At 40.1% G+C, this 12,513-nt stretch overlaps 1 protein-coding gene across 4 annotated transcripts in view; it reads left to right on the top strand.

Moving 5' to 3' along the window:
* PTPRT (protein tyrosine phosphatase receptor type T) overlaps positions 1-12,513 on the top strand; it is an 804,817-nt gene that overhangs the window by 577,638 nt on the left and 214,666 nt on the right. For all 4 annotated transcript variants that reach the window (XM_044263018.1, XM_044263019.1, XM_044263017.1 and 1 more), the window contains one exon: positions 9,768-9,804. In XM_044263018.1, the coding sequence (XP_044118953.1) occupies positions 9,768-9,804 (37 nt within the window). The remainder of the gene's footprint in view (positions 1-9,767; positions 9,805-12,513) is intronic.

Below are 12,513 nucleotides of genomic sequence, written 5' to 3' on the forward strand. Positions count from 1 at the left end.
CACACTGTTTTTGACACTTCTTATAATTACCTCCTACTGATCTTCCAGGTCACAGGTTAAAGGGTCTTTGCTCAAGGCAGTGTATTATTTTCCTTCCCATCCACACCTCATGTCCTCTTGATACACATACATAGAACTGAGTACTTCTTCCTCACAGTAGGTTTATTACAACTTGTTATTAGATACTTATTTGTGAGAATAGTTGCCTAATGTTTGTCACAAACATTTGAAAATAATGTGTACATGCTCCATGAGGACATGGACTATGTCTGTTTTGCCCATGCTATAATTCCGTAATACTGTAATACCAGCACAATGCCTGGCATATAGTTATCATTCAGAAATCATCAATATAATTAATAGTGATCATATCAACAAATATATGATGTTTGGTTGACCAGATTAATAAAGGGTTAAGTGGGCTGTTGGAGCCCCAGCCAAGACTTAGAGGAATATTAAAGGAGGAGCCAAAGCAACTCAGCAAACTAAACTATGGTGTCAGGACTAACTTTCATCATATTTACAAGGGTGACTCAATCTTAGAGAAGACAAAGGCATGAGTTAGGGTAACTGGGGAAATTATTTGAAAACTGGGGTCAGGCCTAATTCCCCATCCTATTACCTAGAGCAGTCTAATGGGGTAATAGAATAAAAATTATATGCACTACCCAGTTATCTATGACTTCTTGGTCAGGGTGGTAGTATAACTTAACCTAAGCCTATCTGGATAATAAGTAGCAATTATAGAACTATTTGATGCCTTGGACACTATGCTGCAAGTCTCTGAGTTAGAGAGATACCCTTTAATTTCCTAGGTAGTGAAGGCTGGCTGGCTGGATGGCTGGCTGGATGGATGGATCAGACTTGATGTAGTCTTGAAATGGAGACCATGAGTCGGTAAGTAGGTGTAGACATATGGCATTCTGGGAAATAAGGTAGATGAAAGGTACCCCCCCACACACCCAAGGTGTTGTCTTATTTTTAGTAAGCTGTGTGTTGTGGGGAGGGATATGATGATATGGAGTGGTGTCAAGAGAACAGAGTACTGAAAGAGCAGGAGGACAGCCAGTAGCTGAAACCAGACCTCACATTTTGTGAACTTGAAGCAAACTTAGAATACTCTGCCCACTGAAGCAAACTTAGAATACTCTGCCCACTGTAGCCACTCTACCCTTTTCTCTCTTATTTCATTGATGGGAAAATTGAGCAATAGAAAGTGTTGGTGACTTGCTCAATGTTGCCCAGTACTGGCAGAGCTTGAGTAGGACTAGGTCTCAACAGAATCAAACAATTAGGGAATTATATTCTGCCCCAATATGGTACATATCTGTGTCCAGATACACAAATATCAAGTGGGAAGTGGGATTTGAGTGAAGTTAGGATGGGGAAATGAAATTATTGTACTGTCCCAGGATATATTACAGACGTAGAAGTAGGATGTAATAATAAAGATAGAAAATATACCAAATGTTTCTCCTTTTCTGAAAGCTTTATATAATCATTTCCTGTTTATTGAACTGATTGGGGACTTTGGGTATATGTGCACTGGCCAGACTTCCCATATGTCGGGATGCAGCATATCTAGCACCTTCCTGACTTGCTTGCTAACAGTTCAGTCACGCAGAAGGTCAACAGAGTGATTTAGGACTTTGTTATTTTGTATCTAATTCTAACCAACAAAGATAAATTGGTTATGGAATTAAAGGTGTCAGGAGCTTGGGAGAAAGTAGACATGTCAACGTCATGTTTGTGAGAGCCAGAGAGAGTTAAGCATAATGAGATATGCACTCCAGATTATAGAAAACAGCTTTTAATGGATATGGGGTGGAGGAAGTTGTGTTGGAAATGGCCCACAGTCGTGAATGCAATTGTGGAAGGGAAGATGATTCTCAGAATTAGAAAGTTCTTACAAATGACCCAATGAGGGACAGAAGGCAGTAGAACAAACCATTGCAGCTACCCAGATTCCTTTTAATGGAACACATTTTAAAGAGAACATTCCTGGGTCACCAGGGTGGCACAGTTGAGCATCTGACTCTTGCTTTCGGCTCAGATCTGATCTCATGGTCATGAGATCAAGCCCTGCGTTGGACTGCAGCATGGAGTCTGCTTTTGTTTCTCTCTCCCTCTTCCTCTGCCTCCCCCGCTATACATGTCCTCTCTCTCTCTCTTTCTCTCTCTCTAAATAAAATAAATCTTCTGAAAAAGAGAGAGAGGAAGAGAGAACACTATTACAGAAGGCAGGTTAATATAGGGGCACCTGGGTGGCTCAGTCAATTGGGCATTTGACTCTTGGTTTTGGCACAGGTTGTGATCTCAGGGTCTTGGGATTGAGTCCCATGTCAGGCTCCATGCTCAACAGGGAGTCTGCTTGCCCCCACCCCACCCTGCAACTCTCTCTCTCTCTCTCTCTCTCTCATAAGTAAATAAAATCTTAAAACAGAAGGTGGGTTAGTGTTCACCATTGCAGGGATGAAGTGATTTAGAGAGGGCAGGAAGTTACTTCTAAAGTGCTGGTAATGTTTGGCATTTCCATCAGGGGTACTGGTCATAGGTGGGTGATTGCTTTGTGAAAAATTTGGCAAACTGTAGTTAAGGTTAGTAGACTTGTCTACTGCTTGTCTACTAACTAACATACTATGTATGTTGCACTTCAAATGAACCATGCAACAGTTCTTATGGTTCAGTATATTTCCTTCACAAGTTATTTTATTATTTTTTTACTTACATTTTGAATTTTATTTTTTTTTTCAGTGTTCCAAGATTCATCATCACTCTGATGGAGGCTTAATACTCCATTGTATATATGGACAATATCTTCTTTATTCATTTGTCAGTTGAAGGGCATCTTGGCTCTTTCCACAGTTTGGCGACTGTGGTCATTGCTTCTATGAACATTGGGGTACAGATGGCCCTTCTTTCACTACATCTGTATCTTTGGGGTAAATACCTAGTAGTGCAGTTGCTGAGTCATAAAGTAGCTCTACTCTTAACTTCTTAAGGAATCTCCACACTGTTTTCCAAAGTGGATACACCAATTTGCATTCCCACCAACATTGTAAGAGGGTTCCGCTTTGTCCACGTCCTTTCTAACACTTGTTGTTTACTGTGTTGTTAATTTTGGCCATTCTAACTAGTGTAAGGTAGTTTCTCAGTGTGGTTTGATTTGAATCTCCCTGATGGCTAATGATGATGAACATTTTTTCATGTGTCTGATAGCCATTTGTTTGTCTTCTTTGGAGAAGTGTCTGTTAATGTCTTTTGCCCATTTTTTGATGTGATTATCTGTTTTGTGTGTGTTGAGTTTGAGGAGTTCTTTATAGATTTTGGATATCAGCCCTTTGTACAGCTTTTGTCTGTAGTGTCATTTGCAAATATCTTCTCCCATTCCATGGGTTGTCTCTTGTTTTATTGACTATTTCCTTTGCAGGAAGGAAAAGCAGAAGCTTTTTATCTTGATGAAGTCCCAAAAGTTCATTTTTGCTTTTGTTTTCTTTGCCTTTGGAGATGTGTCTTGAAAGAAGTTGCTGTGGGTGATGTTGAAGAGGTTACTGCCTATGTTCTCCTCAGGATTTTGATGGATTCCTGTTTCACATTGAGGTCTTTCATCCATTTTGAGTTTATCTTTGTGTATGGTGTAAGAGAATGGTCAAGTTTCATTCTTCTACATAACTATCCAATTTTCCCAGCACCATTTATTGAAGGGACTGTCTTTTTTACACTGGATATTTGTTCCTGCTTTGTTAAAAATTATTTGACCATAGAATTGAGGGTCTATATCTGGGCTCTCTACTCTGTTCCATTGGTCTATGTGTCTGTTTTTGTGCCAGTACCATGCTGTCTTGGTGATCACAGCTTTGTAATAAAGCTTGCAATTAGGCAATGTGATACCCCCAGCTCTGTTTTTCTTCTTCAACATTTCCTTAGCAATTTGGGGTCTTTTCTGATTCCGTACAAATTTTAGGATTACTTGTTCCAGCAGTTTGAAAAAATGTCGCTGGTATTTTGATCAGGATGGCGTTGAAAGTATAGGTTGCTCTGGGCAACACAGACATTTTAACAATGTTTATTCTTCTGACCCATGAGCATGGAATGTTTTTCCATCTTTTTGTGTCATCTTCAGTTTCTTCCATGAGCATTCTGTAGTTCCTCAGGTATAGATCCTTTTCCTCTTGGTTAGGATTATTCCAAGGTATCTTATGTTTTTGGTGCTTTTTTAAATGGAATCGATTCTCTAATTGTCCTTTCTACAGTTTCACTGTTAGTGTATAAGAAAGCAACTGATTTCTGTGCATTGATTTCATATCTCACCACATTAGTGAAGTGCTGTATGAGTTCTAGTAATGTGGAGGTGGAGTCTTTTGTGTTTTCCACATAAAGGATCATGTCATCTACAAAGAGGGAGAGTTTGACTTCTTTGCCAAGTTGAATGCATTTTATTTCTTTTTAGAAATAGAGCTGTTTAGAGCTGTTGCTAGGACTTCTAGTATTTTGTTGAGCAACGGTGGCATGAGTGGTCATCCTTGTCATGTTCTGATCTCAGCGGGAAGGCTCTCAGCTTTTCCCCATTAAGAATGATATTCTCTGTTTTTCATTGGTGGATTTTATGAAGTTGAGGAATGTTCCCTCTGTCCATATACTTGGAAGAGTTTTAATCAGGAAAGGATGCTGTATTTTGTCAAGTGCTTTTTCTGCATCAATTGAGAGGACCATATGGTTCTTCTCTCTTCTCTTATTGATTTGTTCTATCACACTGATTGATTTGTGAATGTTGAACCACCCTTTCATCCCAGGGATAAATCCCACCTGGTCATGGTAGATAATCTTTTTAATATACTGTTGCATCCTATTAGCTAGAACTTGTTGAGAATCTTGGCATCCATATTCATCGGGGATATTAGTATGAATTTCTCCTTTTTGTGGAACTTTCTCCAGAACAGACCACATACTGGGTCACAAATCAGGTCTCAACCAATTCCAAAAGACTGAGATCATTCCCTGCATATTCTCAGACCACAATACTTTGTTTTTTTTTTTGTTTTTTTTTTTTTTTCTGAGTGATTTAGCATTCATTTGGTAAAAGTTGATGACAGCTCATAGCTCATATATTATACATATATAATTCAAACTTCTATTTCTGTCACAATACTTTGAAACTGGAACTCAATCACAAGCAAAAGTTTGGAAGGAATTCAAACACTTGGAAGCTAAAGACTGCTTAAAAATGTTTGGTTCAACCAGGAAATCAAAGAAGAACTTAAACAATTTATGGAAACCAATGAGAATGAAGACACATTGGTCCAAAACCTATGGGATACAGCAAAGGTGGTCCTAAGGGGGAAATACATAGCCATTCAAGCCTCACTCAAAAAAATTGAAAAATACAGAATATACAAACTCTCTTTTCACCTTATTTTTATATTTTTTATGTAATTTTTCCTTCTTTCTGTCTTCTGGATATCCTCCCTAAACAAATTTTTTTTGAAATATAGTTTACTTGATATATCATATGAACACCTAAATGAATACTTCATAAATTTGAATCATACTGTGTGATATTCTTTTAATATTTCTACATTTTCCAGTTGTTTAATAAGGTAATTGTTTATTTTTTAAAAAGAGCACTTTCAGCATTAAAAAAAGAAAGAAAGAAAGGGAAACACTTGTCCTAAAGAAACAACTTATGTCAACTCAACCTTCTTTCTTTGAGAGAGTTCTTAGACTGATAGAGTGGGGAAATGCAGTAGACAGAGTCTGAGTACCTGAAGTGAGTTTGACCCTATGGCAAACTCTTTTGGTGGGAAAACACAGCAGGAGAATCCAAGTGCATAAGCAGTTGAGGAAATGAATAGTTAGATAATCAAAAATTCTGATAAGCAATGAATGCCAACCTGGAACGCAGATTCTAGTACATGTCACAAATCTTTATCAATGGCATTTTCCAGGTTACCATTTATATTAATAAGATTTACCACTTATATTAATAAGATTTGGATAAAATTATAGAAAAATGTGTGCAAAAACTTATATATGGTGGGGAATATGATGACAAGCTGTAGCAACCAGATCAAAGAAGATGGAAGTCGATAGGGGAAATCAGTATATGACTCTGTACTTGCATTTGAGCAATACAACCACATTTTTTTTTTTTTTTTTTTTTGGTCAGGAGAAGGTTGATGGCACATTCATCGTGATCAGTGAAAAACTGAGATATTGGCATATTGGCTGTGTTAATAGAAGCCCAGTATAACTAAGGAAAATAGAAAGTAGTGATAATCTAAGTAATCATATGTTGACAAGACCACATGTAAACTGCTGCTTCCTATTCTAGTTCCATCGCAGTAAGAGGGATAAAACTGCAGGATGTTCCAGGATGAGTAGCAATATTGGTTCAAAGGACTTGAACTCTTACCATCTGAGGAATTGTTGAAGAGCATCAATGGACATGAGAACCATTTTTTTGATATCCAGACATCTTTTGTACACAAGCAAGGGAAGACTTTCTGTGGTGTGAAGAATAGAATCAAGACCACTGGGGAGTCATACTTAAAGTGACATTTTCTAGCATTCAGAGGTGTACCTAGAGAAAATAGACTCTGCTGTAGACATTACCATATCTTCTCTACTTCTAGGTACATGGAGGACTCCATTTCGCCACCTCACTTAAGTTAGGCATGGCCATATGACTTGAGTCAAGTAAGTTTAGCTTCTTGATAGAGTCAATTAAGTGTAGCTTCTGATACAAAACATTTGCTTTTGAGTGCCCAACTCCAGCATTCTTTGCTTCTGCTTCAGTGAACCATGAAACCTTGTGTTAAAATGGAGGTAGTCATGAACAAACATTTCTCCAAAGAAGACATACAAATGGCTAACAGACACGTGAAAAAATACTCAATATCACCAGCATCAGGGAAATATAAATCAAAACCACAATGAGATATCACATCAGTCAGAATGGCTAAAATTAACAATTCAGGAAACAACAGATGTTGGTGATCATGCAGAGAAAGGGGAGCCCTTTTACACTCTTGATGGGAATAAAAACTGGAGCAACTACTCTGGAAAATAGTATAGAGGTTTCTCAAAAAGTTAAAAATAGAACTATCCTATAACCCAGCAATTGCACTACTAGGTATTTATCCAAAGGATACAAAAATACAGATTCAAAGGAGTACATGCACCCCAATGTTTATAGCAGCAATGTCCATAGTAGCCAAACTATGGAAAGGGTCCAGATATCCATCAACAGATGAATGTATAAAGAAGATGTGACACACACACACATATAAATACATATAATGGAATTTTACTCGGCCATCAAAAAGAATGAAATCTTGCCATTTGCAATGATGTGGATGGAACTAAGGGGTATTCTGCTAAGTGAAATAAGTCAGTCAGAGAAAGACAAATACCATATGATTTCACGCATGCGGAATTTAAGAAATACAACAGATGAACAGAGGGGAAGGAAAGGAGAAATAAAATAAGATAAAAACCATGAGAGACGTTTAACTATAGGAAACAAATTGAGGGTTCCTGGAGTGGAAATGGGGAGGGGAAGGGGTAATTGGATGATGGGCATTAAGGAACACTTGATGTAATGAGCACTGGGTGTTTCTGCAACTGATGAATCACTAAATTCTGTCCCTAAAACTAATAATATATTGTATGTTAACTAAATTGAATTTAAATAGAGGCACCAGCCTTGGTCTCTGAGTGACTACAGTGATCACAGTTATCTACCACCACTATCCCACTTCAGACCCAGTCATGCACCTATCCTGGACCTGTTAGTTTGAGTGGGAAATACACCTTTACTGTTTTTAGCTGCTGAAGTTCATGGGTTTTATACTTCTGCGTAACCCTGGTGCAATATTGTGATTTCTTAGAAATAAATTTTTAGTCATTTAGATGACCAAAAGTATATTTCTCATGTTTATTTGGTCTTTGTCCATGGTTTCTGGCTCACAGCTTCCTGAACCCTTGGAATTTTCTAAGTGTCAGGGGCCCTAAAGGTGTCTCTTGCTATGTCTTTGCTATTGCCAAGGGTGACTTTTGGACCCCACCTAAGGAAGAAGCTGGTTGCAGGGAGGATCAGTTCCTAATTAGAGGGTTGGAACATTTAGTTCCACAGTCCCACAGTCTCACCCCACCCCCAGCCTATTTGACCTCTGGGGAGAGGTGAAGGGCTAGAGGTTGAATCATCCAGTAGCTGATGACTTAGTCAATAATGACCATGCAGTGGAGCCTCCATACAAATCCATAAGGACTGGGCTTAGAGAGCTTTGGGGGAGATTGGGGAGAGCAGCACTTCTGGAAAAGGCATGGAGGCTCTGCACCCCTCCCCACATGCCTCACCCTATGCATCTCTTCTATCTGGCTGGCTGTTCCTGAGTTACAACCTTTTACAATAAACTAGTGATCTACTAACATGTTTCTTTGAGTTCTGTGAGCTGCTTTAGAAATTGGAACCTCCAAACTGTAGCTGGGAGGTTAAAAGCACAGATAACAGCCTGAGGCTCATACCTGGCATCTAAAGTGGTGGGGTACGGGACAGTCCTATAGAACTGAATCCTTAACCTATGGAATCTGATGCCATCTCCAGGTAGACAGTGTCAGACCTGAGTTTAATTCTCAGATACCCTGCTGGTATCTGAGGATTGCTTGGTGGGATGGAAGGGAAAGAACCCCCTTCCACCACCACACACACACAACAGAACTGGGTCCAGGAACCCTCATAGACCTGACTAACCCAAGTGCCTTCAAGATGCAGTGATTTCTTATGAGTAAGCAGTGGGAAGACACACATTTGATTCTTGAGACTCTCACACTTGCACATTTTGCCTTTTATTTTCATTGACACACTACATTGAGACTGTTGCTGGAGGTAGAGCTTAGTCAACTGGAATTTTCAACTGGTTCTAGGGCTTTCTGGGAGACCATCCCAATAAAGCTGGCTAAAAATGATTCTCCTTCTAAGCACACTCTTCTGTAACTCAACTGCATGCCCAGTAACATCACAAGTTTATGGATTTTGTCCACTTGGGGAAGAGCCAACAATAATTAGATAGTTTACATAGCAAAGATTCAGTTGCCACGTAAGCATACATTCACAACATTATCCATGGAAACCGTGAGATTCACCAACGATCTGGGGACCAATGTGACTCTTTGAATATGAGCTTTGCAGTTTGATTCTTACACATTCTTATTGACTGAGCTACTGCCAAGTGTCTGATCAGTCTGTGCTGATAGATGCATTAATCTTTTATAGGTTCCCAAGGATGGTCCTGGTGCCATCTATTAACTCATGTCCCAGTATACCTACTTAGTGTCATTGTTAAAGTTGTCCTGTGCTAGGCAATAGCAGCATCTGATATGTTTATAAGTTGTTCTGCCTGGGGAAGAAGCTTATGACGTGATCAGAGCCAGGAAGTAAAAGGAACAAAGTATGTACCTAGCCTGAAAAGAAATGAAGAAATAGAATTAAAAGATGATTCCAATGGAAGAAGAAATGGCAAAGACAGATTTAAAATTATAATTAAAAACGCAGGGAGGGGGTGGGAGGTTGGGGGAACCAGGTGGTGGGTATTAGAGAGGGCACAGATTACATGGGGCACTGGGTTTGGTGCAAAAATAATGAATACTGTTATGCTGAAAATAAATAAAAAATAAATTAAAAAAAAACACATATGTATATTTTTTTCTTTATATAACAAATCAAACCTGCAACTAATTAACCAGAACCTCACTTTTGTTGTTCGCAGGAGACCAAAATCAACTGCGTTCGCCTGGCTACAAAAGGTATGTTGGCATGTCCTTGTCTGTCTTCAGCTGTTTAAGTATTTCTCCTTCTAGCTATGGAGGGAAAGTTGAGCCAACAATTACTAAAAATAAAATTATTATTTTCATTGGAGTCATTTGCATCTAGGTATTAATATATACCTATAGTATATATTAATAACAGTGCCTAAAGCCTATTAAGAACTCAAAACACATTTGGTGAATCAGTGAGTAGATGGCTGGATGGGTGGACGGATGGACGGGTGGACAGATGGACAGATGGATGGATGCATGGACTAGTATATTAATCAGTAGAGTGGTGAATATAAATTGACTCAAATGTTCTTCTGCTATATATTTTGGTTCTATTTGGGTCTGTTTATGTGTATATTTTTTAAGCATGTCTGTCAAACCTATCTTCTGAGTTTTGTACTTCTTTCCACTGGGTTTGGCTTTCACAAATGAGGTGATAGTGTTGGTGCTTTTAGTAATGAGAAAACAAACACTGCATTGTTATGTATATTTATCCCAGTACTTATTCCAAAAACTAAGGCAGCATTGTTCAGGCTCATCACTTTCTGTTTTTCTAATTATAATTGAATTGCCTGGCCCTTTCAATTGGTACATGTTTCTGTTTATTACTCTTTAAAAAAAAAATCAATGAACGGTTTGTTATCATTTAACCTATTACAAGGTTGAATGGCTAGAAATCAGGTTTATCTTTTTGTTATAGAATGGATATTTTTAACAACCATTCTCTCCATATAAACACACCAAAATCGAACAATCCTGTGGTTCCCTGCATTTATCGACAACCCATTCAGTTACATAGGATGCTTCCTCAGAGATGACAGTTATAAACATAAGTAGGCATATAATCATAGGTAGAAACCATAAACAAAGATGATGACCCAAGTGTGTCTATGCGTACATGAAAATATACACACATGCACACTCATTCAGAAGAAAATGCACACGTGTGGAGGAAGAGGAAGAGATGAGGGCATGGGGAAAGAGAGAGGAGGAGGAGAATAATTGGGGTTATTTGACAAATGCACAAAGTCCTATCACTTGTGACTTTCATAACTTTGGAAAAAACAAGCTCAATCTGTAGGCAGAAGAGGGAAGGGGATATAGAAGGGAGAAGACGAAAGCACTACGGACTCACCGCGGTAAGAACTCACTCTGATTTCACATAAGTCATGAGAGGCCAGTGTGTCCCTCACTTGTTCGCTCTCAGGAACTCAGGCTACTGGACAGAAAGAGATAAAATACTCTTTGTGAGGCAAGGAGAATTGATGGCCTACAAACAGAAGTGGCACAAATCACAGGCTGTGGCAGACTTTCCCACGGAAGAAAGCAGATAATCCAGAAGGAAGAACAGTATCAGTAGGATAGCACCAGAGCTCCAGACGGCAAGCAGGACAGCCGGGTGTCTGCGGTGTCCTGCTTAAAGGGGCAGCCCGGCAAGGGAAGGAAACTCACAGGGAGACCTCCCTCACCCAAGGTGATGGTGCTCTGTGGCTCCCCTCCGGCTTTTGACCTCTAGCCAAGGGAGGGGTTGATGCAATTGTTCTGCCTTCCATGGGCCTGTGGGATTCGAGGCATACCCTCTCCCCGCTAAAGGGTAGTCAGTTAGATCGGATTTTCTAAATCTAGTAGGTACCTATGGGGACTTTTTAAAAGAATAACTAAAACTCTCCTGGTGATTTCAGGATTGAGGCCCACCATGCCCTACTTCTGCAGAGCCGCCTTGCTCCTTTGCAGGAGCATTGCAGGGGTCTTTAAAGAACTAGAGCAGAAAGCTTGTACCTCTTTGTAGCATAAGAATTTCTCCTCCTGTCTGACCTTTAGGACATAGTCTTCCTTAGTGGAGTGTGTACTTAGTGGAGTGTGTACTCATATAGTGGGAGTGTGTACTCACACCCATATGAGTGTGTACTCATGTGGGTGTGTGGAAAGATGAGAACAAGTGAATCAGGGTGAATGCCCAGCTAGCTGGCCAGGATAGTCAGAGGTAGATTCCAAGGACCGACACCCTCCCTTTCCAGGCCCTCAAGGGCAGTCACTTCAGCCCCAAGAGACAGAGCTCTAGGAGCACCTGAAGTGGGACAGAGAGCTGGAGAATGCAGAGTGCCAGTCTTACAGACTCCAGGGCGTTAGCCCTCTCAGTACGACCTAGATAAGAGAATACTTGTTGAAAAATAAAGCCAAGAAAAAGCAAAGAAAAGGAGGCTTCTATTTGGTTGGTGTCTTCTCTGTGCCTTGAGGTAGCCTGGGAGCATCCAGGCTCGATTAAAGTCAAACCCTCTCTAAATCCGTGCACTGCTCTGTATCAAGGATCTAAGGCCAGGAAGCCACATTCGACCCATCTCTTTCCTGAATCAAATTCCCCACTTTGTGAGTTTGCTGAAAACACTTTCCCCTTTAACAGGGGAAAATAAGATACTGGGAATCCCACAGGCATCGGCAGTGGATGATGTGGCTCTGGCATATTCCACTGGCCATCCAGCTCCGTCCAAGTGCTTCCCCCACCTTCCTGTCATCATGGCATCTTCCTTGTGGGGCTGCCAGGGGGCATCCAGCCTCTGGAGTGTGAGCGCATGTGCAAGCTTGAGGCCACCGCCCTGGCTGGTGTGTTGTCTGTGACCCTGGTGATTCCAGATGGTGTCTGTAGTCATCTGTGTGAACTAGAGCGTTCACAGGGAGAATGTAACAGTCCCCAACATT

The sequence above is a fragment of the Neovison vison genome, chromosome 8 (genome assembly GCF_020171115.1).
Source record: "Neovison vison isolate M4711 chromosome 8, ASM_NN_V1, whole genome shotgun sequence".
Lineage (NCBI taxonomy): Eukaryota > Metazoa > Chordata > Mammalia > Carnivora > Mustelidae > Neogale > Neogale vison.